Source organism: Gopherus evgoodei, chromosome 9 (assembly GCF_007399415.2).
Source record: "Gopherus evgoodei ecotype Sinaloan lineage chromosome 9, rGopEvg1_v1.p, whole genome shotgun sequence".
NCBI classification, from domain to species: Eukaryota; Metazoa; Chordata; order Testudines; family Testudinidae; genus Gopherus; species Gopherus evgoodei.
In genome coordinates this window covers 57,994,045-58,018,309 of record NC_044330.1, presented here as the reverse complement: position 1 = coordinate 58,018,309, position 24,265 = coordinate 57,994,045, and the positions used below count along the sequence as shown (strand labels likewise).

The following is a 24,265-nucleotide window of genomic DNA, read 5'->3' as shown; positions in this document are numbered from 1 at the left end:
CAGCCCCTGTTCCGGCTCCTCCTGAATATTTTCTTGCGTTTTTGGTTGCACTTTTCCCCTCACCTTTTTATCTACACGCTCCCCATCTGTGGCCCCACAAAGTCGCGGGATCTCCTTCTCAACCTCCTCTTGGCCCTGGCCAAACTGACCATCTACAACACCAGGGAGAGGAGATTGGCCGACGGGATTTCCTGCAACTGTAGGGCCTATTTCCGTTCCTCCGTCTGTTCCCGCATCCGGGCAGAGTTCCTCTGGGCGGCGTCCACTGGCTCCCTTGACGCCTTCGAGGAACAATGGGCGTTGTCCGGGGTTCTCTGCTCGGTGTCCCCATCAGGTTCCCTTCGTTTAGCCCTATGACCTCACTCCCAATCCTGTTTTTTCATTAGTTGTCCCCCGTAATTACTTGGTGTCCCAGACCTGTTGGTCCTCCCCTTAGGCTGGGGGGAGGTCCTTTAGAAGTGGGCGGGCTTTGCCCGTCCACCCCCGCTGGAAGCCAATAGGACCAGACTCCTGCACCCCACTGGCCTGGGTCTGTCACAATAGCTAATGTGATGCCAATTTTTTTTAAATTCTCCAGAGGCAATCCTGGCAAATACAGGGTGGTAAGCCTAAATTCAGGCAAACTGGCTGAAGCCATAGTAAAGTACAGAATTATCAAAGACATAAATGAACACAATATGTTGGAATAGAGTCCACATGGCTGTTGTAAAGGGAAATCATGCTTCACCAATCTATTAGACTTCTTTGAGGCTGTCAACAGGCATGTGGACAAGGGTGATCCAGTGGATATACTGTACTTGGACTTTCAGAAAGCCTTGGACACAGTCCCTCTCCAAAGACTCTTAATCAAAGCACGCAGCCAGGGGACAAGAGAGAAGGTCCTCACATGGATCAGTAATTGATTAAAAGAGAGGAAACAAACAGTCAGTTTTGACAATGAGGAGGAATAAATAGCTGAGTTCCTCAAGGACCTGTACTAGGACCTGTGCTGTTTAACATATTCATAAATGATGTGAACACTGAGGTGGCAAAATTTGTAGACAGTATAAAGTTACTGAAGACAGTTAGGACCAAAGCTGACTGTGAAGAGTTACAAAGGGATCTCACAAAATTGGATGACACAATGGCAGCTGAAATTCAATGTTGATAAATGCAAAATAATGTACATTGGAAAAAAATAATCCCAACTATACATATACAGTGATAGGGACTCAACTAGCTGTTACCACTCAAGAAAGAGATCTTAGAGTCATTGTGGATAGTTCTCTGAAAACATCTGTTCAATGTTTCACTACAGTCTAAAAAGCGAAAAGAATGTTAGAAACCATTAGGAAAGGGATAGACAATAAGACAGAAAATAGCATAATGCTGCTATATAAATCCATGGTTTGCCCACACCTTGAATACCACATGCAGTTCTGGATGCTCCATCTCAAAAGATATATATTAGAATTGGAAAAGGTGCACAGATGGGCACAAAAATCATTAGGGACATGGAACAGCTTCCATGTGAGATAAGATTAAAAAGACTGGGACTGTTCATCTTAGAAAAGAGATGACTAAGAGGGGATATGATAGAGGTCTATAAAATCATGACTGGTGTGAAGAAGATGAATAAGGAAGTGTTATTTACCCCTTCACATAACACAAGAACCCAATGAAATTAATAAGCAGCAGGTTTAAAACAAACAAAAGGAAGTACTTCTTCACACAACACACAGTGAACCTGTGGAACTCCTTGTCATGGGATGTTGTGAAGGGCAAAACCGTAACTAGGTTAAAAAGAAGAATTAGATAAGTTAATGGAGGATAGGTCCATCAATGGCTATTAGCCAGCATTGTTAGGGACATGCTTTGGGTGTCCCTAAACCTCTGACTGCCAGAAGGTGGGAGTGGACGATAAGAGATGGATCACTTGATGTTTTGTTCATTTCCTCTGAAGCACCTGGCACTCATCACTGTTAGAAGACAGGATACTGGGCTAGATGGACCATTGGTTTGACCCAGTGTTGCCGTTTTTATGTTCTTAATAACAAGATAATTAAAGCTAACACTTTTGGAGGGGATTCCCCAAATTTTAGTTCTTGGTACTACCACAAGTTCAGTATAGAATGTAATTATACACACGTACATACATACACTGTCCTAGGGCTCTTTTGTGGAAGGAAATATTTACCCTTCTCCGTCTCTGTGGAATAGTATCCAATCCCTTTGTAGGGCATGCTGGCTCTTTACAGTTGAGAAACAAAGGAAAGCCCTACAATCTCCTTCAAATTCCCCCTGAGTCTGTGCAACAACAGTCTGCAATTTGCTCAATCTGCAGCCATCCTAGTCTTCATCTTCTCCAGAGGCATTAGGGAGCCAGCTGTCTAAATCAACAAAACTGCAAAGCCGCTGAATCCCAATCCATGAAGCAGCACTCTCTGGTCCTTGCGCTGCTCCACCACTGAGATTTCCACTCTGGTTCCCAACCTTCCTATTTATGAACTCCCCTCCCTTCCCTAGAATTCCCATTCATTCTCAGAGAGGGACTCAGGAGGTATCTCATCAGGCTACTTACCCACAATGGAAATAAACCAGGCAGTTTCAAACAGCTAATAAGCATGCCCTGTGCTCACCATACCCTGCCCCTGCATCATTTAGGCCCACCCGGCAGAGTCACCAAGTGGCTTGGTCAAGTCTTCAGGCACCCAGAGCCCACCCCAAAAAACAAAACCAAGAGCCATTTGTCCTCCCCACTGTTCTTCCTCTTATTCACCCCATTACATGTTGTGACGCAGGAGGGAGGGTGACAGAAGGACTTCACAACCCAGCCCCTAACACTTTTAGCTTCTATCCTTCTGGAGGGTCCAGAGGTGGAAGATGAAAGAGAAGCTCCTCTGCTGGTGTGACAATCAGCTAAACTCTTGCTAAACTCAGCGGATCTTTTTCTAACTTGTCTCTAGACCTTTATTAACAATTGCTTCAAACTGAACCACTATGCATCTCCCTCCACTAGGCAAGTGCCTGCTGTGCATATATTGTTGGAGCAGCTCTAATGAATAGCCATTTCCAAGCCAGTTTCACAGAAGCCTTCAGCTGCCTTTGCTTTAAAAAAAAAAAAAACCATCAAAAACACAAAGCAAAAAACGAAAGCTGCCAAGATCATTTTACAATTTACAATTTACACGGAGCCAATTGTTTGCCACCCACCTCAGCCTCCTACAAACAGATATTAACCCTCTACAGCCCAATCAACCTGGAACACTCACTGAATATCTATGTCTCTCTATCTGTCTGAGCTGTCACTTTAACATCTGTCAGCAGTGTATGGAGTTCTGAAGAGGTGTGTTATTACTGGATGGGTCCATGACAATAAATTATAAACAGAAGCACAATATTAAAAAATCCAGCACACGTTTCTCCTTCGAGAGCACCAGTTCCAGCCGCTTTGCCTAGCACAGCAGCACCATGGTAGGCAATGGTGCATTTGCACAGGGAAATGGCGCAGAGGAACTGGGCTCCATAGGAGCTGTCTCTAGGGTAGCCCAGCAGGAGAGATGGACAGGCAGTGGGTCAATGGATAGGTTCACATGTAGATGCGCTGCACAACCCCCGCCCTCATTGAGAAAGGGTGCCAGAACTAGTACTGCAGTCCAGGGATCACACTAGCAGAGCAGTGGCTAAACTAATGTTCTGTGCCCTGGTGGGGAGGATTCCATCTCCCTCACTGGTGTGAAAATCCTCAGATAAAGGCTGCACTCAGGGTTCAGGATTTAGGCTGTCAAACAAACTCAGCTAGTAGTGTGGTCAGTGGATAGAGCAGTACAGTGGGACTTGGGAGATCTGAGTTCTGTGGGAGGGTGAGCTTGGATAAGTCACATCCTCTGCCTGTGCCTCAGTTTTCCCATCAGTTCAATGGGAATTATGAGGCTTCTTACCCTAAATTGGGCCAGCTAGTAAGCTTAGGGAGAACTAATGACCCACCAGAGTTTGGCAGAAAGCAGCACATTTATTATACTGATAGCTAAGCTCAAAAGAAGTGGGAGTGGGTAACACTCATATATTCACGCTCCCAGGACAGGCACAGCAATGAAGATGTCAGGATCCTTCAAGGTAAGTGTCCCAAAGGGCAGCAATGGACGGTGCAATGGAGGTGAGTCTTGCTGAGGTATAATGAAATGCAACACAGTGAACCACTGGCCAGGCAGTCTGGGCAAAGGGCCTTTATGGGAGGTACAAGCTTGTGAGTGCACTCCTGAGCACATGACCCCTTCTCCTCTTAAGGACCTACTCCTCATGGCCTGCGACTAGATATGACTTGGCCACATCTGGTTGGTCACACTCCACCTCGGGCAGTGTCCATGCACTGGGTGTGTGAGCGCTGCCCAATTAGAGTCTCAGACACCTTGTCTACCTGGGAGCTCTTCTGATCTTCCAGCTGTTCAAGCAGCCCATTCATTCCACAAGCATTCCAGGAGGGAGTGGGAGGGGGAAAGCCACTTCACAGGTATTCAGAGAGGAGACAAAAGGTGGGGGAAGGTGTAACAGATCCTTTGAACATACAGGTTATATAGAGCATACAGATCACTGCTGCTCCTACAAGGCTGACCTCCTTTACAAAGCACTTGTGAGATCTACTGATTAAAAGAGCTACATATTATTAACTTTTACTCCTGTCCAGTATCCTATACTCCAGGGATCGGCAACCTTTGGCATGCGGCTCACCAGGATAAGCACCCTGGCGGGCCAGGCCAGTTTGTTTACCTGCTGTGTCCACAGGTTCAGCAGATCATGGCTTCCACTGGTTATGGTTCACCACTCCAGGAAAATGGAGGTGGCGGAAAGCGGTGGCCAGCACATTCCTCGACCCATGCCGCGCTGCGCCGCTTCCTGCAGTCCCCTTGGCCAAACCTGTGGATGCGGCAGGTAAACAAATGGGCCTGGCCCGCCAGGGTCCTTACCCTGGCCAGCCGTGTGCCAAAGGTTGCCGATCCCTGCTATACACTAATGGTATATGAAATGACATGGAGATGTTCTTTTAAGAGGGACGAGGATTTTTTTTTAATGTCTCCATATTTTAAGGCTAAAAACTGTAGAACAGTTCAAATGAAGGCATCAGCTGGGGACGGCAATGGTGCTTTTTGGGGAAGTGTGGGAGGAGAGGAGTTGGTAGGCTGGTTTGTTAATTGGATTCTGGCCCATCAAGGGAAAGTACAGAGCTACAAAATCATTCATATTTCTGAGAAACGCAAGAGCACAGCTCCTCAGCTGGTGCAGATCTACATCGTTCCGCTGATTTCCATGGAGCTGCGCCTGCTTTTATGATATACTTTTTGACTTCTTATTAATGGCCAGCAGGATGCAGTAGCGACGCAACATGGTCCAGCGGATCAGACATGGAAAATCAGGGTTTTACTCCCCCCACCCAGCCTGTCATGGGTGGCCTTAGCCAAGGGATGTTGCCTTTGTCTGGTGTATTTATATTGCAAGCACCTTGGGGATGGCCCTACATGGTTGTACAGCATGTACTACAATGGGGCCCTGATCTTATTGGGGCCCCTTTCTGCCACTGTACTAATTACCATGAGAAAGGATAAGTAGGTCAGCTTCAGTATGGCTTTCCTGGGTGTTTTAAATGCTCACTTTGACTTGTTAGGCCTGGGTATTGCTTGTGTTAGACACTTTTCTTCCTACAGTTGGGGAAATTATTTGCCTAACTAGGGGGACAGGATAAAGCCTAGGTTGGAGGTTTATTATTAATTCATACATTTCCAAATCTAGACTAACGTGGCATTAGGGCTGAATGTGCTTTTGACATTACGGTTGCTTAATAGTATAAGAGAGTGCAGCATTTATGCAGTATTGGTTTCCCTGCCATGCCAAAAAAAAAATCAATAAAAAAAAAGCAAAGGCACTGGATAGCGCAGGTGCTAGATAATGGAATGTAGTGCCTGGAGGGCTTTTATACCATGTAATGTTTTTGTCTGCTTGCTTTGCCATATCCCTGAAGCAGCATTGCACCTAAGGAATTATTCAATCAGAGACTAAAGGAAGTAAACAAACATCATCAGTGACGTGCATAGCTTCTAAAATGATAGTTAATAATCAGCATTTCTCCAAGATCTAACTGCCTACAGAGTCCGTCAAATATATTGTGGTAGTATGTAGGAACCTCAGCCATAACCCAGGAGCCCAGTGTGCATGGTGTTGGACAAACACAGAACAGTCCCTGCCCCAGAGAGCTGACAATCTAAGCAAGAACTTGATCTCAGAAAGTTCAAATTCACGTAACTCTCTGCAGCCGTCTCCAAAGAATGTACAAGGGAAGACTTGGATAAGCAGCAAGGCTGAAGCACTCCTGGAGGTGCTCTTCCCAGAACGTGCTCAAGGCTCACTGGCTGGGCTGCGAGGAAGCTGGCACTTGTCCCCTGTTGCACTGTCATCAGTTCAGTGGCTTGCCACAGCATTAAAGTTCTGCTAAGAAATGAAACAAAATAAATGAGTTCAAAGGTCAAAGCCATGGAAGTACTGAGCCTGCACTAGGTAAAAGTGGCTGTCTGTTTGCAAAGCTCAGAGCTCATCAAATATTAACTATACCCTCCCTGCCACATCCCTGCTGAGGGAGTGAGGAAAATCCCCACTGGGATCATTTGGAAAGTTACTCTTGCTCCCGAGCTTCACTGAAAAAGGAGCCATTCGCAAGTGTGAGACAGAGAAGCGGAATCAATATGGAGGAGGTGCCAGGTAGAAAGGCAGAGCTTAGGATGTCTACAAAACACGGGGAAGCTTCCCAAACAGGTGAGTAAGGAACAGATCCAACCTCCAGGTGAAAGAATGCTTAGGACTAGCTGGCAGAAATCCTCCTCCAGTAGGGCTCTGTTCGCAGGATTAAAGGCAGCAATTCCACAGGGATAAACTGCCAGTGAACATTCTGGTCAGGAAGGTGGGCCTCATCAATCCCTTTGGACATTAGCCAACCCCCGCTGGTCTCTCGTGGTTCCCTGTCCTCACGCTTGAGCTGGATTGGTAGCCAGTTTTAGCTCCTCAAGCTTCCAACCACACCCAATTAGCCCTAGGAGGAGAGATCTCTGTGTCATAGGCCGCTTGAGCTGTTGTCTTGGGTTCTGCATGCAGTTAGCAAGTGGATGGGGGTGAGAACCCCCAGCAGCAGTGCAATGAGATGAGAAGTCTTCAAATACTGTTTTCCTGGGGGCTAGAAGAGGTGGTCTCCATTGGATAAAGGCCTGCACTGACACACACACATACACACCTGCATATGCACACATCCATGAGAAGAAAAACACTTCACAAGGAAAGCGAGGGGAAAATCTGCAACTGTAAAAGGGTGGGGCCAAATTCTGCTCCTATTAAAATCAATAGCAAAACTCCCACTGACTTCACTGGAGCAAGACCGAGCTTTAGACATAGGAAGGAATTAACAAGCACCACTTAGTCTGGCCGGGTGTTTGGGACTATGCAGGGGGTAGAGGTGCGCAGAGAGCAGAACTTTAGAGAGGAAGGGCGCTTGGGCTTCAAACACTAGCCTCAGAGTGCTGGCTCAGTTCAGGATCTGCCTTGCTTACTAGGTGACCTTTGGCAAGTCACCCGCTCTCTATAGCTCCCCATCCATACAACAGCGATAATGCTCCTCCCTCTTCTCCCTGCCCCTGTGCCTTTCTGGTAAGTTGTGGGGACAGGGACAGTCTCTGACTCTGTATATGTTCCAGGCCTAGCTTCATGAGATCTCCAGTTCAGGATGGACCTCTGGGCTCTGCTCTAACAATAAAGACCATAAGCAGGCAGAGGAGGGAATCGAATTGTGTTTTATCTCATATATAAGCCCCCTCAAAATGGCTTACTTTGGGAGCATCTCCTTTCTCCCTAGCCTGCCCCCGACAACAATATTCCACTGTCAATTTACTTCTTTTAAATGCCAAAGAGTCCAACTGACTGGTCTTCTCCTTAACTGCACTATGTCCTTGGATTCTAAGTATACTCCCCTTCTCTTCCCCATCCCACTAAGGGGCAGCCAAAGTGGAGGTGGGCTCGGAGGTCATGGCTGTGAGAAGTAACAGGGTGGTGCTGGATAATACCATCTGCCCAGCTGAAATCATCATCTGCAATGGCAAAATAGCTGACATTCTGCCCAAGAGAAGCTGGGCTTGTGCCAGCGGAGAGAAGGCAAGTATGGGCCAAAGTGCTAGATGAACTGGTATTGAGGAAACAACCATGTATCAAAGATGACAGAGATGTTAGAAGGAACAGCTATTGGGGATAGAGTAATTGCATTTAAAAATCATTCCAAAAAGTGAAATCTTGAGGCAGATCCTCAGGTGAATCCGCAAGACTCCAAAGACTACAGAGGTATATGTAGATTTACATCACTGAGGGTCTAACCCAGTGGATTATACTGGTGGAAGTGAGATCAGACCCCTGGAACTTGGCACAAATAATGTAGAGGCAGCCCCTGAAGTACCCATCCCTAGCTGTAGGCAAGATGCTGGGCCATTTTATTAGTTCCATATAGATGGCTAGCCTGTGACCTGAGAGTAACTCCATTCATTTGAATGGAACTACTCCAGAGTTCAATCAGCATCACTGAAAGTAATCAAGCTGTTCTTTCTTTACCTCCGTGCTGACCCTTAGTGTAGTGAGCCAGGGCTCTCAGAGACCGGAATGACTGGTCAGCACACATTTCCTTTCAAGTTCCCATAAACATTTTTAGTAAATACTCTAGTTGTGCTCTGTTATCACAATTTCAGGTGTGTGTAATGGGGGAAAACAGATGTGTCCTTGTTGCCAAGAAGACTAATGGCATTTTGGGCTGTACAAGTAGGAGCATTGCCAGCAGATCGAGGGACGTGATCATTCCCCTCTATTTGGCATTGGTGAGGCCTCATCTGGAGTACTGTGTCCAGTTTTGGGCCCCATACTACAAGAAGGATGTGGAAAAACTGAAAAGAGTCCAGAAGAGGGCAACAACGATTAGGGGGCTGGAGCACACAATTTATGAGGAGAGGCTGAGGAAACTGGGATTATTTAGTCTGCAGAAGAGAAGAATGAGGGAGGATTTGATAACTGCTTTCAACTACCTGAAAGGGGGTTCCAAAGAGGATGGATCTAGACTGTTCTCAGTGGTGCCAGATGACAGAAGAAGGAGTAATGGTCTCAAGTTGCAGTGGGGGAGGTTTAGGTTGAATATTAGGAAAAGCTTTTTCACTAAGAGGGTGGTGAAGCATGGGCATGAGGTGGTGGTGGAATCTCCTTCCTTATAGGTTTTTAAGGTCAGGTTTGATAAAGCTCTAGCTGGGATGATTTAGCTGGGGATTGGTCCTGCTTTGAGCAGGGGGTTGGACTAGATGGCCTCCTGAGGTCCCTTCCAACCCTTATATTCTATGATTCTATGCTTACCGGTGTCTGAATAAGGAGAGGGAAGCCAGAAAACTTGACTGCTTTGGGCTAGATCCCCAGATGGCGTAAGTTAGTGTAGCACTGTTTAAGTCAATGGGCTATGCCAGTTTACACCAGTGGAGTATCTGGCCCAGAGATTGGCCTGAACCAGAAGAGACAAAAATCACACCCACACACAGATCTGGTGAAGTTCACAGCTTGGGCAAGCCAGCTGGGCCCAACTCATCAAGATCACCTCTGTTCTGTCAGGTAAGTGCTACAGTGTGCAGAGGGGAAATCCTCCTCAGAGGGGACAGGGTCCCTCTCCCCCCAGATTTGCTGCTTGAACACTGCTGAAGCCGCCTGCCCTCACTCCGCCCCTCCCTGCCCTCTTCCCCACACACTATCAGCAGGCACGAGTCACCTTTGGTCCTCCTTAACAGTGTATTTTCAAACAGTCTGAAGCCAAGCCTCCCATTCTGTAGGTGCAAATTGCACCTACAGGGTTGCACTTCTTGGATGAACTGAAGGTGCACGTCAGAGCTCTTGCACCTCTAAACTAGAGGTGCAAATTTGGCCAGTGCAAATTTCACCCACAATTGGAAGAACACCCTTTTGTAAGTTTGGCCTTTGGTATCAGGGACATGAACATGTGAAGTCAGCCATAAAATCTGTTTGGCATATTTTTAATACCTGATTAAAATAACTTAGCAAGATCTAGTGCACAGGAGCAGACTGGATACATGAAAAGAATAGCTAAGTAAATCATTGATTAACTGGGACCATCAGACTGGCATGTCTGAGATTAGGGAGCTATTTTGACAGTCTGTAGGAATTGTACCCGGGGGCAGATAACCTTTAGAACGTTTGCTACCTCACTGGCCTAGTACATCCGCTGGAGGTGTTCACAGAAGCCGTTGGGAAATCCACATTTTCCCATCACTCTGTAAGTCACTTCGTGACTGTGAAGCCCTGCAAAGGATTATTTTTAAAATCCTGATCCCACCCCACCCCGTAATACACTCCCACCCACTCCCACATAGTTTCTTGCATTTTTATCCCACTCCCACCCGCAAAAACCTTAGATCCTGCAAAAGAGACAGATTTTTTATGCTACTAAAACAACAATTTTACCACTAAAAGAATAAAACAAATCTTGCTTAAACCATGTAAAAATACTTTAACTCCCATTATAAGAGACATCAAATCTCTTTCTATCCCTCGCTTAAATTTAAATATTAAAACCTTTATTTTAAAAAAGAAAAACTTGCTGTACATTGCTCAAATTCTATATGGGCCAAGGTGACGAGAGAGTTAGTGTTTTCCTACAAACCCCCACAGACTGGATTTTTTCCCCACCATATCCCAACCGCAACAAAGTACATTTTACCCACTCCCACTTATGGCAGCAGCCCTGGGATCCACAGGATCCCCCCCAGTCCTACTGCAGGGTTCTAGCCTGCATACAAGAAAGTGGGTGTAGCAGGGACATCACCTCTAGAGTACCCCCTCATGGTAAAGGGTGGCCCTGCAGGCACCCCACATTCCCCTCCTGCGCCTCCTCACGACTTTAGTCCAGAGTATTTAATATAAAAAGTTCCCCTTCTGGAGTCTGATTTATTGCAGTTGTACAGTTTCCAGCAGCCCTTTTCTTTCAGACCACTTCTAGCACTGCCTGAAGTGTGTGTGTTTGTGCATGTGGGGGGAGCAGTAATCATAATCTGGGGGCAGCTGCTGTGGTAACACAGTGCTTAAAATGCACCCTCAGTAACCCAGCTCAGTTTGTATTTGCTTTGCCAGGTCTGCACCATGCCCTTAAAGCCTGGCCTCCAGGCCCAAAGCCTTCTCGCTTTGCTAAGAGACTCCACCACCCTCCTGCCATAGTTACTTCTGTGCTTCTCCTTGCCCTCCAGCAGCTCCGCCGTGGCGGGCAACAAAGTCTTGCAAGAAACAGAAAGAAACAAAATCACCCTGACAACAGGGCTTCCTTCCAGACAGCTCTTCTGGGGCGCCCGCAGCCTGCCACCTTAAGCACCCAGCCAGCAGCCTCCCCTGCTAGATCTTTCTGGGACTCCTGCAGGAGACTTTAGCTTGGCTTCATACAGACAATCCACTGATCTGGAGATATATATTGTCATCAAATTTGAAATAGTTGTGTGTAATCCTTGCCCACAGACAACCTGCCAACCTGAAACATATTCTCACCAGTAACTGCACACCACACCATAATAACTCTAGCTCAGGAACCAATCCATGCAACAAACCTCGATGCCAACTCTGCCAAAATATCTACACCAGCGACACCATCACAGGACCTAACCAGATCAGCCACACCATCACTGGTTCATTCACCTGCACATCCACCAATGTAATATACGCCATCATATGCCAGCAATGCCCCTCTGCTATGTACATCGGCCAAACTGGACAGTCTCTACGGAAAAGGATAAATGGACACAAATCAGACATTAGGAATGGCAATATACATAAACCTGTAGGAGAGCACTTCAACCTCCCTGGCCACACTATAGCAGACCTTAAGGTGGCCATCCTGCAGCAAAAAAACTTCAGGACCAGACTTCAAAGAGAAACTGCTGAGCTTCAGTTCATCTGCAAATTTGACCCCATCAGCTCAGGATTGAACAAAGACTGTGAATGGCTTGCCAATTACAGAACCAGTTTCTCCTCTCTTGGTTTTCACACCTCAACTGCTAGAACAGGGCCTCATCCTCCCTGATTGAACTGACCTCATTATCTCTAGCTTGCTTGCTAGCACACATATATATACCTGCCCCTGGATATTTCCATTACATGCATCTGAGGAAGTGGGTATTCACCCACGAAAGCTCATGCTCCAAAACGTCTGTTAGTCTATAAGGTGCCACAGGATTCTTTGCTGCTATGGCTTACCTCATCTCTTCTCCCCCACCAGGAGAGTGGCTGGGGCTGAACCCATCTCCCCATAAAGGGCCAGCCACCCTGGGACACCGGGCCTTTCAGTGCTAATAGCAATGTTGATGTGGGCTGAGAGGATTCTAACATGACCTCCCCACCAGGATTGTCCATGAGTTCCTTTCTCCCCGCAGGTGCTGGATGTTGGCGATCTGGTGGTGATGCCTGGGATCATAGACCCTCATGTCCACACGTGTGAGCCAGGGCACACAGATTGGGAGGGTTACTCTTCTGCAACCAAGGCTGCTGCTGCAGGAGGCATCACAACCCTGGTGGCTATGCCGCAGTACGGTACCGAAGGTGGAGTGGGAGCAGCATTACTAGAGTGACCAGACAGCAAATGTGAAAAATCGGGATGGGGGTGGGGGGTAATAGGAGCCTATATAAGAAAAAGACCCCAAAATCGGGACTGTCCCTATAAAATCTGGACATCTGGTCACCCTAAGCATTACTGCACGCACCTCTGGGTTACCTCCTTGTTGCCATGCATTGGAAGGGGCCCATATCATATAATGATAGCATGACCTTTGTGAAGGGAAGGATGGAGTGGAGAGTGAAGTGGCTCCTCACTGTGCATTGCACTGGGTTTGATGGGTCTTGGAGATCCGCCTGTCCTGCATGTGGATAGTTAGGCACACGCCATCTCCCACTGAAATCTATGGGCATCTTTCCATCACCTGCAACTGGAGGTGGATCAGGGTCCCTGCAGAATGAGGCAGACCCTCCGTTGGTATAAAGGATGAACCTAAGCAAATTTACACCAGCTGAGGATCTGGGCCCAGGACTTCAGCCCACTCTTTGCAGGTGTTGAACATGTGCTGTTTGGGTCGCCCTTTCCCTCTGCAATGCTGCTGAGTTATTCTGCCTGTGAAGGGTATGGGGTGACAAAAGAATGGGAGCTCAATGGGTGCATGCTATTTGCTAAACTCCTGCCAGGTCAGGGAAAGCCCAGCCTTTGCTGGGGGAAGCTATTCTCTGCCACCTCATGCAGCTTGGAATGCAGGACAAATCCCCTACAAACTGCAGCTCAGAGCTGCAAGGGAAATAAACTGCGTCCAAATCTGCCTGTTTCCAGCAAGCACTGCCACTTGGCCCAGCTCCTGAGTGATAAATGTGGTCCAACAGTGCTCTCTGCTGGCCACACCTAGTACTCTCAGGATGAAAAGAAAAAGGATTTATAAGCAGAAGTTTATTCTGAGAGGAGGTGCAAAGATCCTCATTCTGATGTCCATCCCAAGGCTGAACTAGCAGAAGTAGGGATCCAGGCATGGAGGGTCCTGATAGAAGAAGGAGACCATCTACAGGGGATGAGAACATAAAGGGGCTTGCCGTTGGCAGGGGACTAGGAAGTATAATCCATTTGTAGGGGCTGAGGGCTTTGGAGGAAGTGTCTGGTAGGGACGAGTGATCTAGAAGAGCACCAAAGTGTTGGTAGCTCTGGTCCCCATTTTGTCTTAATCATCCTCTGTCTATTCCCATCCCACTATATTATTACCCACTTTTGCTCCCAGCGCCACACCGGGAAATGAGATCTGCCTATAATCTTCTATGGGAGCTAGCTGCGCCCGTCTACCCTGCACTCTCCTCATCCCGCATCTCTTGTGCACTCTTTCTCTACATCTCTATAGCATTCTCCCTTCCAGTCGAGAAAGGGTTCTGGACCTTGCTAAGCTGCTCTCTCTCTCTCTGTGCCCTCCAGGAGCTGTCTTCCCCCAACCACAACTCTGGCAAACTTTGAGGACACGCTACAGTCTGCCGAAGGGCGGTGCTATGTGGATGTAGCCTTCTGGGGCGGAGTCATTCCTGGAAACCAGGTCAGTGGCTGTCATTCAGCAAATGCAACAGCATGAAATACCAGCTGGAATGGTGCAAGGGCAGATACCCAGGACTCATCTCCTCTCTGGGGAGTTTCAGTGCAAGGAGCTAACGGGCTTAGTGCTTCTGGAAACCTGGCTGCAAGTCACTAAAAAATTGCTGCACAGTCAGTGCAGACTGCGAAATAATGCAGAGGAAACTGATCAGTCCAACAAAGTTGTGGTGAATGCCTCCCATTCAGCTGATCTGCCTAACCACACTAGGGTCTCTTGGGGAAGGGACACAGAACAAGGTCTCAGGGATGCTGCTAACGAATCTGCAGTCACTGGCAAGGTTCCCATTGACTTCAATGGGACCAGGGTTTGGCCCTGGCTCCTGTGAGGCTGATGAGAGATTCTCAGTCTCTGCTGTTGTTAGAAGGGGCGTCTGGGCGGGGTCAGCTTGCAGGTGTTGGGAGGTTTGTGTTGGTCCAATCTATTAGCAATGGGGCAGTAAATGTCATAATAATCATAGAATCCCATAGAATCCTCTAGCACAAGGGTCAGAGGTTAGTGGGCATTGGCTGAGCAAAGTTGTTGGGTAACCACTAGCACAAATACAGCTTTGATCTGTTGAAATGAAGTATTTGCCTTCTAAGGGGCATCTTGACCTTCAAAGTCTGTTGGAATTTGACCTTCTGTGGAGGTAAATGTTGAAGAAACTGATGGCCCTATCCACTGTGGAGCACAGCTGTCCCATATGCATGCTGAGTTATTGGCTAGGACGATGCCTCATGGGGCATATGAACAGTAGTTTAGGTGCTCGTCCTTTGGCAGATTTTGCTTAAATGTGGCTCTCATAGCTGGAGCCATCCGGAAGGGCTGGCTGAACCAGGTGCCTGATAACCTGCAAACGTAGAACATAACATCTGTCTCAGTCACTGCCCTACTTTCATCATCTCAGATGGCCAGGCTATCATTCTGCAGCAGATGCTAGGGTTGGAATGCACACCCTGCAAAGGCTGCATTAGGCAGAACTGGTGCATAGTGGGATGTCCAGGCCTGAGTGCATCACTTCTGTTGCCTGCTTTAGGATGAGCTCCTGCCCATGCTGCAGGCTGGAGTCCCAGGCTTTAAGTGCTCCCTGATTGCAAGTGGAGTGGAGGAATTCCCCCATGTCAGCCTCCAAGATCTGCACATGGCAATGGATGAGCTGCAAGGCACAGACTGTGTCCTCTTGGTAAGTGTCACTGCTTATGCTCAGCTACCCTGGTCCCATGAAGTTCAGGTCCCTGCTTTCTCTCTTCAGATTCAATACCCAGTGCTACTGTAACCCACACACCTCCTGGGTGTGGTGTTCTGTCCCAGCGAGTGTCACCGAGACCACTTAGAGAGAGAAAAAATGAGTCTGCTCTACAGCCTTAGCTAACAGCCAGCTGGCTTTTAGCTCATGCAGTAGAGGTGCATGCATTTAGCTCCAAAGGTCCCAGGTTTGGTCCCGCCCACCAATGACCGGGGTCTGTTGGTGTTACACTGCCAAATCAGAACAGCAGCATCTCCCACGCACTTGGCATAGGTGTAACTAACTGCACAAAGGGAAGGGTAGGGGAGGGCCCACATGGTTCAGTGGGCTGCATTCCTGCCCAGGAGACTAAAAACAGATACTGGTTTCCAGCTTCCTCTTTCAAATATTACCTTCACAGACAACCATCTCCATGACAAGCCTCTCTCCCTGGAGTGTGATCCCAGAGCACATGGAGACCCAGGGGACAAGCATCCCAGAAAAGCCATTGATCGATTAGACAGAGTCAACCTTTCCTGGCACCCCAGAAAGGGAGGAAGTTGCCATCATTTGTGTGTCATCTCAACCCCTCAGGACAGGCGGTTTCTGAGGGTTTTCAATCCCCAGGAGAGAGCAGGGCTCTTCTAATGTATGGCTCAGAGTGTGACCCACCAGGCCCTTCCATTTCCTTCCACAAATGGGAAAGAACGGTAATGAGAGGAGTAGCCTTGGAAAGGGCTTACCTCCTCAACCTGTTAGCATTAATTCTTCCCTCCATTTGGATTCGCTTTCCAGTTCCACGCAGAGCAAGAGCTGGGCCAGTGGAAGCCGGCACTAGAGGGTACGTAGTGACGACTCTGGGATGGAAACCTACGGCAAGCACATCTCTCTATGTACACAGCCTGCAGGAGGCATATGGGTCTGACTCTCTGTCAAGGTTTCTTTCCCCACTTTGAACTTTAGAGTACAAAAAGTGGGGACCTGCATGAATACTTCTAAGCTTAATTACTAGCTTAGATCTGGTACACTGCCACCAGCCATAATTTAGTGTCTGGCACACTTTTTGTTCCCCCAAAACCTTCCCTGGGGAACACAGATCCAAACCCCTTGGATCTTAAAACAAGGAGAAATTAACTATCCCCCCTCCTTTTTTCCCCCACCAATCCCTGAAGAGTTCAGGTCCAATTCCCTTGGATTTTAAAACAAGGAAAAATCAATCAGGTTCTTAAAGAGAAAGCTTTTAATTAAAGAAAGATAAGGTAAAAATTATCTCTGTAAAATCAGGATGGAAAATGCTTTACAGGGTACTTAGATTTATATAGCCCAGAGGAAACACCCTCTAGCCTCAGGTTCAGAGTTACAGCAAACAGAGGTAAAAATCCTTCCAGCAAAAGAAACATTCACAAGTTGAGAAAACAAAAATAAGACTAATCCGTCTTGCCTGGCTATTACTTACAATTTTGAAATATGAAAGACTGATTCAGAAAAATTTGGAGAGCCTGGGTGTACGTCTGGTCCCTCTTAGTCCTAAGAGCGAACAACGAACAAAACAAAAAGCACAAACAAAGACTTCCCTCCACCAAGGTTTGAAAGTATCTTGTCCCCCTATTGGTCCTTTGGTCAGGTGTCAGCCAGGTTTACTGAGCTTCTTAACCCTTTACAGGTAAAAGAGACATTAACCCTTAACCATCTGTTTATGACACTCTCACTTTACGCTGCCAGGGCAGGGCACACACAGACATCCCACGACACGGATGAATGTTGCAAGCAAGAGCCTACTGACCGGGGAGTCATGGAATAAAATTCCCTTAACTGTTACCCTTTCTGGGCAGTTAGCCACTCTGTACACATCCCGGGCCAGGTCCTCTGCTGGTGTAAATAGCCCACGGAGTCCAGGAGCACATCACTATGTCCCTTAGCACAAACCTCCTGCACCTCGAGAGGCAAACCTGACTCTATTTCCTTCTCCGGTGTCTGTGCAGACCCCACAGAGTACAGGGTACTCCTGGACTCCCGCCCTGATGCAATGGAAGTGGAGGCCATCCAGACCATCGCTAATCTCTGCCTCCAGTACAAGTAAGGAGCCATTTTCCATGGGGTTGGGAAGCAGGAGGAGACATGTGAGTGCTTTTGTGGCAGTGACCTTTGACCTCCAGAAAGTTGCTTTCTGCAGGCCCCCCCATCTGGCTCTCTGCTTTCATTGCACAAAAGGCTGTGTGGCCCCTATCCATGCCAAGAGAGCTGTGGCAATGTAAACTGAGGGCAATCCGTCACTGGGCAGAAAGGTGCACACACACCCAGGCTTCCCCTCCAGCAGGGAAGCCAGTGACCCCCTTCCCTCACCCATCTCATAGGTATGGTGAGTTGGCGTATGCACATGTCCTTGCCTCTCGGGCACCCCCCCGTCCAGATGCAGTGTTGCCTGGGATGTTTCCTCTCATACCCCTCTGGTGGCCACTTCCTGTGCTGTGGGGCCACGCCCAGCTGCTCTCTTCCTCTTCCTCAGACTGTCTTGCTGGGTCTCCTGTGGCTTGGCTTTCTGGCCAAGTCACACGCTGGTTCAGTCCCCTTCCAGGTACCAAAAGGCCCAACTAACAGTCCTCCTGCCCTTCTCAGCTGCCACTAAAGGCCTCTGCTTCTTGGCCTCTTCTCCTGGCCCTGCAGAGCTTCTCCCACAGGGTTCTCCTGCCTCCCTTCCCCAGAGATCTCTCTGTTGCAGAACTTCTCTTTTAACTCACACATCTCCTGGGCGTCTCCTCTATTCCCTCAGCCTCACATACCCTAGCTTGGGGCTCCTCTCTGCTCCTTGTGCAGCTCACATGCTGGCTTCTGCAGGCTCTTCCCAGAGGGGACCCTCCTCCTTAGCTCTGGTGCTTCACCACCACAGCTGGGGTCAGTTTCTCTCTAAGCCTCAGGAGACAGAGTGAAGTCACTAATTATCACTTGTGTTGCCAGCTCATCAGTGAGGCTGAGGACAGTGGCTAAGACATGGGCAAGACCCTCCCCCTAACCCACAGGTGGTGACATTTCAGCTCTGCTCTCAACCATCATGAGGTGAGGAGTGAAGTCACCAGCCTGAGGACAGCTGCCCAGCCAGCAGGATAACTGTCTCATGCTCTCTAATAGGATGCCCTGCCACATCCTCCATCTCTCCTCTGCTCAAGCCTTGCCCATCATCAGAGAGGCTCGCCAGAAAGGGGCACCACTCACTATAGAGACTGCCCACCACTACCTCACCCTCACGTCTGAACGCATTCCACCTGGGGGCACCTACTACAAGTGCTGTCCTCCTATCAGGACCAAAACCAATCAGGTAATGAGACCTAGAGGGGCTCCAGAGGGGAATTTCAGCTCAAGACATCAGATGCCATGAGCATAACCGGGGCTGGGGGAAGGAGGCACCAGCAAAGGAAGGAAATGAGGCCACCATCTAAGAAGATACATTTCAGGAGCAGCAAAAGTCAGACTGGCCCAGCTCTTCAGTCTCTGTGTAGCCCATCCTCTTGCCCCTCACTCTCATTCTGCAGAATCCAGGCAACTTTGTCAGTCACATCTCCTCTGCTTCAGTCACCTGGTGGTGAATCCTTGAGTGTGGCCTTGATCAGACATGGTCCACTCTTGGGATGGACTGTTGTGGGACATGGCGAGGTTCGGGAAGGAGGTGGCTACAGTGGCCAAGGCTCTAGGTGACCAAGGCCCAGACAAGGGGTTTAGCCGCAGGAACAGAAAGGAATGGGTGGGGTTTGAACATGTTATGGAGGGAGAGTGGCAGGGGTTAGGGATGGTCTGAACAGACATGATTGCTCTCGCTCTGAACAGAGGGTGCCTAATTAAGGACAGGAAGGTAGGGCTGAGGGTCACCAGCACAAAACTCTCCTAGCTAAACCATGTGATCGGTGCTGAAGTTACATGGGATGGAGCAGGCCAAGGAAACTAACAGAGGGAGGAGGGGAGGTACTGCCAAAGGAAGTACCAAAGGAGCCTCAGATAAGCAGTAGAAGCAGGAAAGTGCAGGCTCTGCAGCCTCAAGAATGGAGTGCTTCCAGGAAGCTGAAGTGCTCCATGGTGCCAAAGGCAGTGTTTCCTAATGGCTGGAGCACTGGCTTAGGATTCAGAAGACCTGGGTTCTAGTCCCAGTCAGCCTCTGGGTGACTGGGGGCATATTGCATCCCCTCCCTGTGCTTTTGTTTCCCTCTCTGTACCATGGATGTAATGATGTCCCCTCCTTTGTCAAGCGCTTGGAGACTAACTGGTGACAAGCGTTGGCTAAGAGGTGTTACGATTATTGTCAGTTAAAAGGACACAAATGAAGAGGCCATGAGCTCTGCGTTGGTGTCAGCTCTCTTGAGTTTCAAGATATCAGGTGTGTTTTGTAAAGCCCAGCTCAGGAAGTCAGAGTCTCACAGGAGAACAGTGGCTGTGGGTCATGGTAGTTCAGTTTCTAGCTCCCGAGATTGTAGAGGAAAGTTTGAAAATGTGAAGTGAGTGCATCTGACAGGCTCAGAGATCAGGGATAAGTCAGCAGGTCCCTGAATGGATTGGGGCTTGGGCACACTGGATTTAGCTACAGAAAGGTAGCTGATGACCTTGGCAAGGGTGGTTGCTGTGGAGTCAAGGGAACAGAAGCCAGGCTGCCGAGGCCCCAGGAGAAAGGCAGGGCTGGGCAGTTACCCATCTGGCTAGAGCAAGGTCCAGGTACTGAATAAACCAGCCTGGGTTGTGATTGTCCAGGACAGGAGGTTATTAAAGCTGTGATAACCAAGGCCTCTCTTAAGTCAGTGAGATGTTTTCTAGCTTCTGTCTCCACACTGCTCAGTTCACAGCAGCCCCCTGGAAGATGGTGGAGCCCATCTTGGCAAGCAGGATGTCTCATTTGATGTTGTCAGGTGGAACCACTTCACTGTCTTATGAGAGAAATCAGATGAAACTTGTCAGGCCAGGAACATTCCAGCCCTCCAGGACAGGGCATGAAGAGCAAGGGGGTGTGAAGAGTGCATGTGGCTTGCTGCTCCTTCTGGTGGCTCTGGCAGGGCCTGATGTGCCATCAGCTAGGGGGATGCTGGGTTTGGACAGTTGCCATTAATTGCTATGGGATGAGATGTACTGGTAAGCTATGTGGCTGTGTGCTATTCAGCCACTAGCTGTTTCGTACACTGGACACGGGTCCAGGAAGGGAAACAAAGCTGGAACAGAAGCTGTGTAGAAACCTCCTTGTTTGTGTTTATATGTCGTAGTTTAATTTAATCAGTGTCTGTTATATAAATTGGACTGTGAGTCCACATATCATGACAGGATGACTCAGGCTAATTTAAGACTTTCTGCACATAATAATGGTCCTGTCAGACTAGCTGGCAGAGCAAATACCCTCTTCCGTACAGGAAAGAGTCCTCCACCCATCCCAGTCTGCTGTGAGGTTAACCTCTCTCTTTCTCTTGCCTCCAGGAGCAACTGTGGAGTGCTCTGCAAGAGGGACTGATCGATATGGTGGTGTCAGCCCATAACCCTGGCTCACCAGATCTCAAAATCTTGGATGATGGAGACTTTTTCAAGGCACAGGGAGGCATTTCCTCACTGCAGTTTGGTAAGAGGGGTGGGTCAGACCAAACTGGCTGTACTGAGTCTGTGAGATATGGTGTACAGCAGGGCTTAAATTCAGCCAGAGCCTTCCAGAGCAGAGCTCCGGTGAATGTTTTCAAAACCTTAGGAGCCCTGGCGCCTCCCCACATGGGTGGAAGCCGTGAGTCCCAGTGCCTAATCCCCATCTAAAGCCCCAAGTCACCCTCCCCTGCAGTTGAAGCCATGAGCCCTCAAGGTGGGAGGGGGGCAGAGGTTCTGGGAAATAATCTCTGAGAACTTAAGCCCTGGTGTACACTCATGGCAACTCAGTGCTTGGTCATCTTCCGAGGGGATGGGGGCTGCTGCAGACTCCAGTTCTGACCCCTCAGTGGTTTCATTAGCTGTACTGTGCCTTATCTACTACCCAACCCCTCCAAGCCTCAAGATGACTAGCCCAGTCCTTCTACATTATTCTATTCATGTTCTCCTACCATGTCTGTCACCCTGGTATCTGAGCACTTTCCAGTAGTGCATTAAGCAACAGGCCTAGCATCTGCCACATGTGGTCCATTCCTTCTTCCAAGTCCCAGAGGAAATAGTGCATGTGGCTGTTTTGTTGTTTAATGTTCAGTTCTGTGTACTGCATTGTCTGTTTTTATAAGCAAGGGCCAGGTGGAAGGAGTGCATCTTGCACTTGAAGGGGACAGTGATGAGGGTCGTGGGCATGAATTCCACACAGCCTCTGTTGGCTAAGGCATGTGGAAGAAGGCTGCAGTGGCTGTCCAAACTCTGGCTAGCTCTAGCCACTGTTATCCGCCCCTGTAGTGTAATGAGACATAAATGCACTCACACTTAAAATAAACAGAGACCCTTGTTCCCACTACTGATGGAGGACCATGGAGGGTGCCTCTCAAATGTGGTAGAGACCTATCCAGCTTCAGTTGCTCAATCTCAGTAGCCTTGTGTGACCTTCCATGAGCAGGAGATAAAGCTGACTCATCAGTAACAGCCTTGATCCCCCTACACATGTCCTGACTGCTGTTGGAAACACACGCAGGGCTTCCTCTGTTCTGGACCTCAGCAAAATCCAAGGGATTCTCCCTTCATGACGTGGTGCAACTGATGTGCAAAAATCCTGCCAGCCTGAGCCGACTGGATGACTGCAAGGGGAAGCTGTGCATAGGGATGGATGCTGACTTGGTGATCTGGGATCCAGACAAGGAGTTTGAGGTAATGATGGGAAAGGTGTGTAGCACAGAGTTGGAAATGCCCAGCATTGGATGTGTGCAGTATAATAATCAATAGGGAAATAGGATGAGTCTTTGGCTTGATATGATCCATGACATAGGCTGAGATATACAATAGTATATACATAATGAATGGAAGGGCAGTCTTGATAGACTAAGATCAGACACTTGTAGAATAAAATTTCACCTAACTTTTGGTTGCCACTTTCGTTCATCTCCTGTGACCTCTAACCCTGAAAAGGAACATGAGCCTCTGTTTATTTCCCTACTTGGGTAGGTCCAGGATGATGCTGGTTAAAAGAGTCCCATTCGTAGGTGGTGACAGGGAGCAGGCCATATTTGAAGATATTCTCAATTCAGCAGCCATAAAATTCATTGGTTTTTTTTGTTGTTTTTTTTAGGTGAAGAAAAACATGATTAAACATAAAAACCAGGTACAAGAACAGTTCATACTTTCTATATTCACACAATATATCCTCTTTCTCCCAACCCCCTCAGGAAAGTAGTAAGACTTTAATCCCCTTTTATTGTTGGTAACTTGCACTCTCACCTACTGTAGAACACACTGCTCCTTTGGCTTCTAGTGGTAAGAAAATCTTACAGAAGTACAAATGGTGTCTCAGATCCTGTAGGGATTCTAATTGCCATCTTTGTTTAGTCATGGAGTTCCTTACACTGCCCAACAATGCACCTGAAAGGACACTGTCTTGTAGTGATAGGATATTCAACCTTCATGTAAACTGTATCATTGGTTTCCTCTTGCAGAGGAAGACCCATAGCAATGGCCTACAGGAATGAGCATGGGGCTTGGGTGTTATGTCAATGTCTGGTAACCTGTGGCTTGTAAATGGAAACTTGTGGTAAGAGTTTGCATTGCAATGGCTGATGTGTTTTTTCTCCTAGCTGACCCCATACCTTGGCTTCCAGCTTCGTGGAGAGGTTTTTGCCACTCTCGTGCATGGCAGGTTGGTTTATCTGAAAGGAAAGTTCTCACCCAAGCCGGAAGGAGTCCTGCTTGTAACTCAGAGAAAGATGTCCACAACAGTCTCCTCCTCACCCTACTACTGATTAAGAATGGAGGAGAGAACGTGACCATGAGACCAACCAAATTATTGAGAGCCCCCTGTAGACCTGGAAAGAGAAGAGAAGCATGTGGGGGTAGGGGTGGGGGTGGGGGTGGGGGTGGGGAAAACAGTCATGGAAGCAGAGCCCATTCCCTAGTTCACTTCCATAAACTCAGGCTTTCAGGAAAAAGGGTTTGTGGATGGCTTTAGAGACACTGCCTGATCTTTGGCTCAGCTGCTGGAGGAGGTCTCCAAGAGGAAGAGAGAAGTGAGACCAAAGGTGGTCAATGGAGAGCAAAAAATTCCTCTCCTCTTGTTGCCTAGCGCTGAGCCCTACACATCCAATTTACAACCCTAATGGGCAATCATTTTGCGGGGAGTTTCAAAGGAGTCTAAGGGACTTAGGCACTCAGCTCCACTTGCCTTTCAATTGGATTCGGGTGCCTAATTCCTACAGACTCCTGTGCAAATCCCAGCCTTGATGTTGCAATGACCTACGATGGCAGTGGACTGAACTATGCCATGTATGTTAGAGTGACATTCTTTCCCCTTTGGTGCAATGGAGAGTTTTACAGGACCACTGAAGTCCACCCCAAAGGCAGAACTGTAAGCCAGCAAACCAGACCCTGAGGCAATGCTTCTAGCTGAGCTATGGAACATTGGACTTGTATATGAAAGCTTTTATTAAAGCAGCATGCCAACCTGTGGATGTGTGAAGAGGTGTATTCAGTAGGTGTTGGAATGCTTAGCTTTGGGCCAGAGCCAACAGCTGTGCCAATAGAATGTAATTAGTCCCTTTAGTCATATACAGCGAAATCTAACTCTGCTGGGTGTTGCTAGAGGGCAATGGAAGAAGGAGATCCAATGGCTGGAAGCTGAACTCAGCAAAGTTCACAGAGGAAATAAAGACAAAAATGCTTATACAGGAGTTTAATTGACCCAGAAACAGATTCCCAAGGGTGGGGGTAGTAACCCAAGTCCAGTCAAGCTCTAGAAGAC

The 24,265-nt window shown here is 48.2% G+C and overlaps 1 protein-coding gene across 1 annotated transcript; it reads left to right on the top strand.

Annotated features, from left to right (window-relative positions):
• Nucleotides 1-6,746: 6,746 nt before the first annotated feature.
• LOC115657858 (allantoinase, mitochondrial-like) lies at nucleotides 6,747-23,270 on the top strand. The gene is made up of 12 exons (XM_030576158.1): nucleotides 6,747-6,780; nucleotides 8,006-8,163; nucleotides 12,459-12,610; nucleotides 14,024-14,138; nucleotides 15,211-15,357; nucleotides 16,195-16,240; nucleotides 17,382-17,475; nucleotides 18,526-18,712; nucleotides 20,842-20,980; nucleotides 22,013-22,185; nucleotides 22,604-22,636; nucleotides 23,106-23,270. Exons 1-12 carry the CDS (start codon nucleotides 6,747-6,749, stop codon nucleotides 23,268-23,270), a joined length of 1,443 nt encoding a protein of 480 aa, XP_030432018.1.
• The last annotated feature ends 995 nt before the right edge of the window (nucleotides 23,271-24,265 follow it).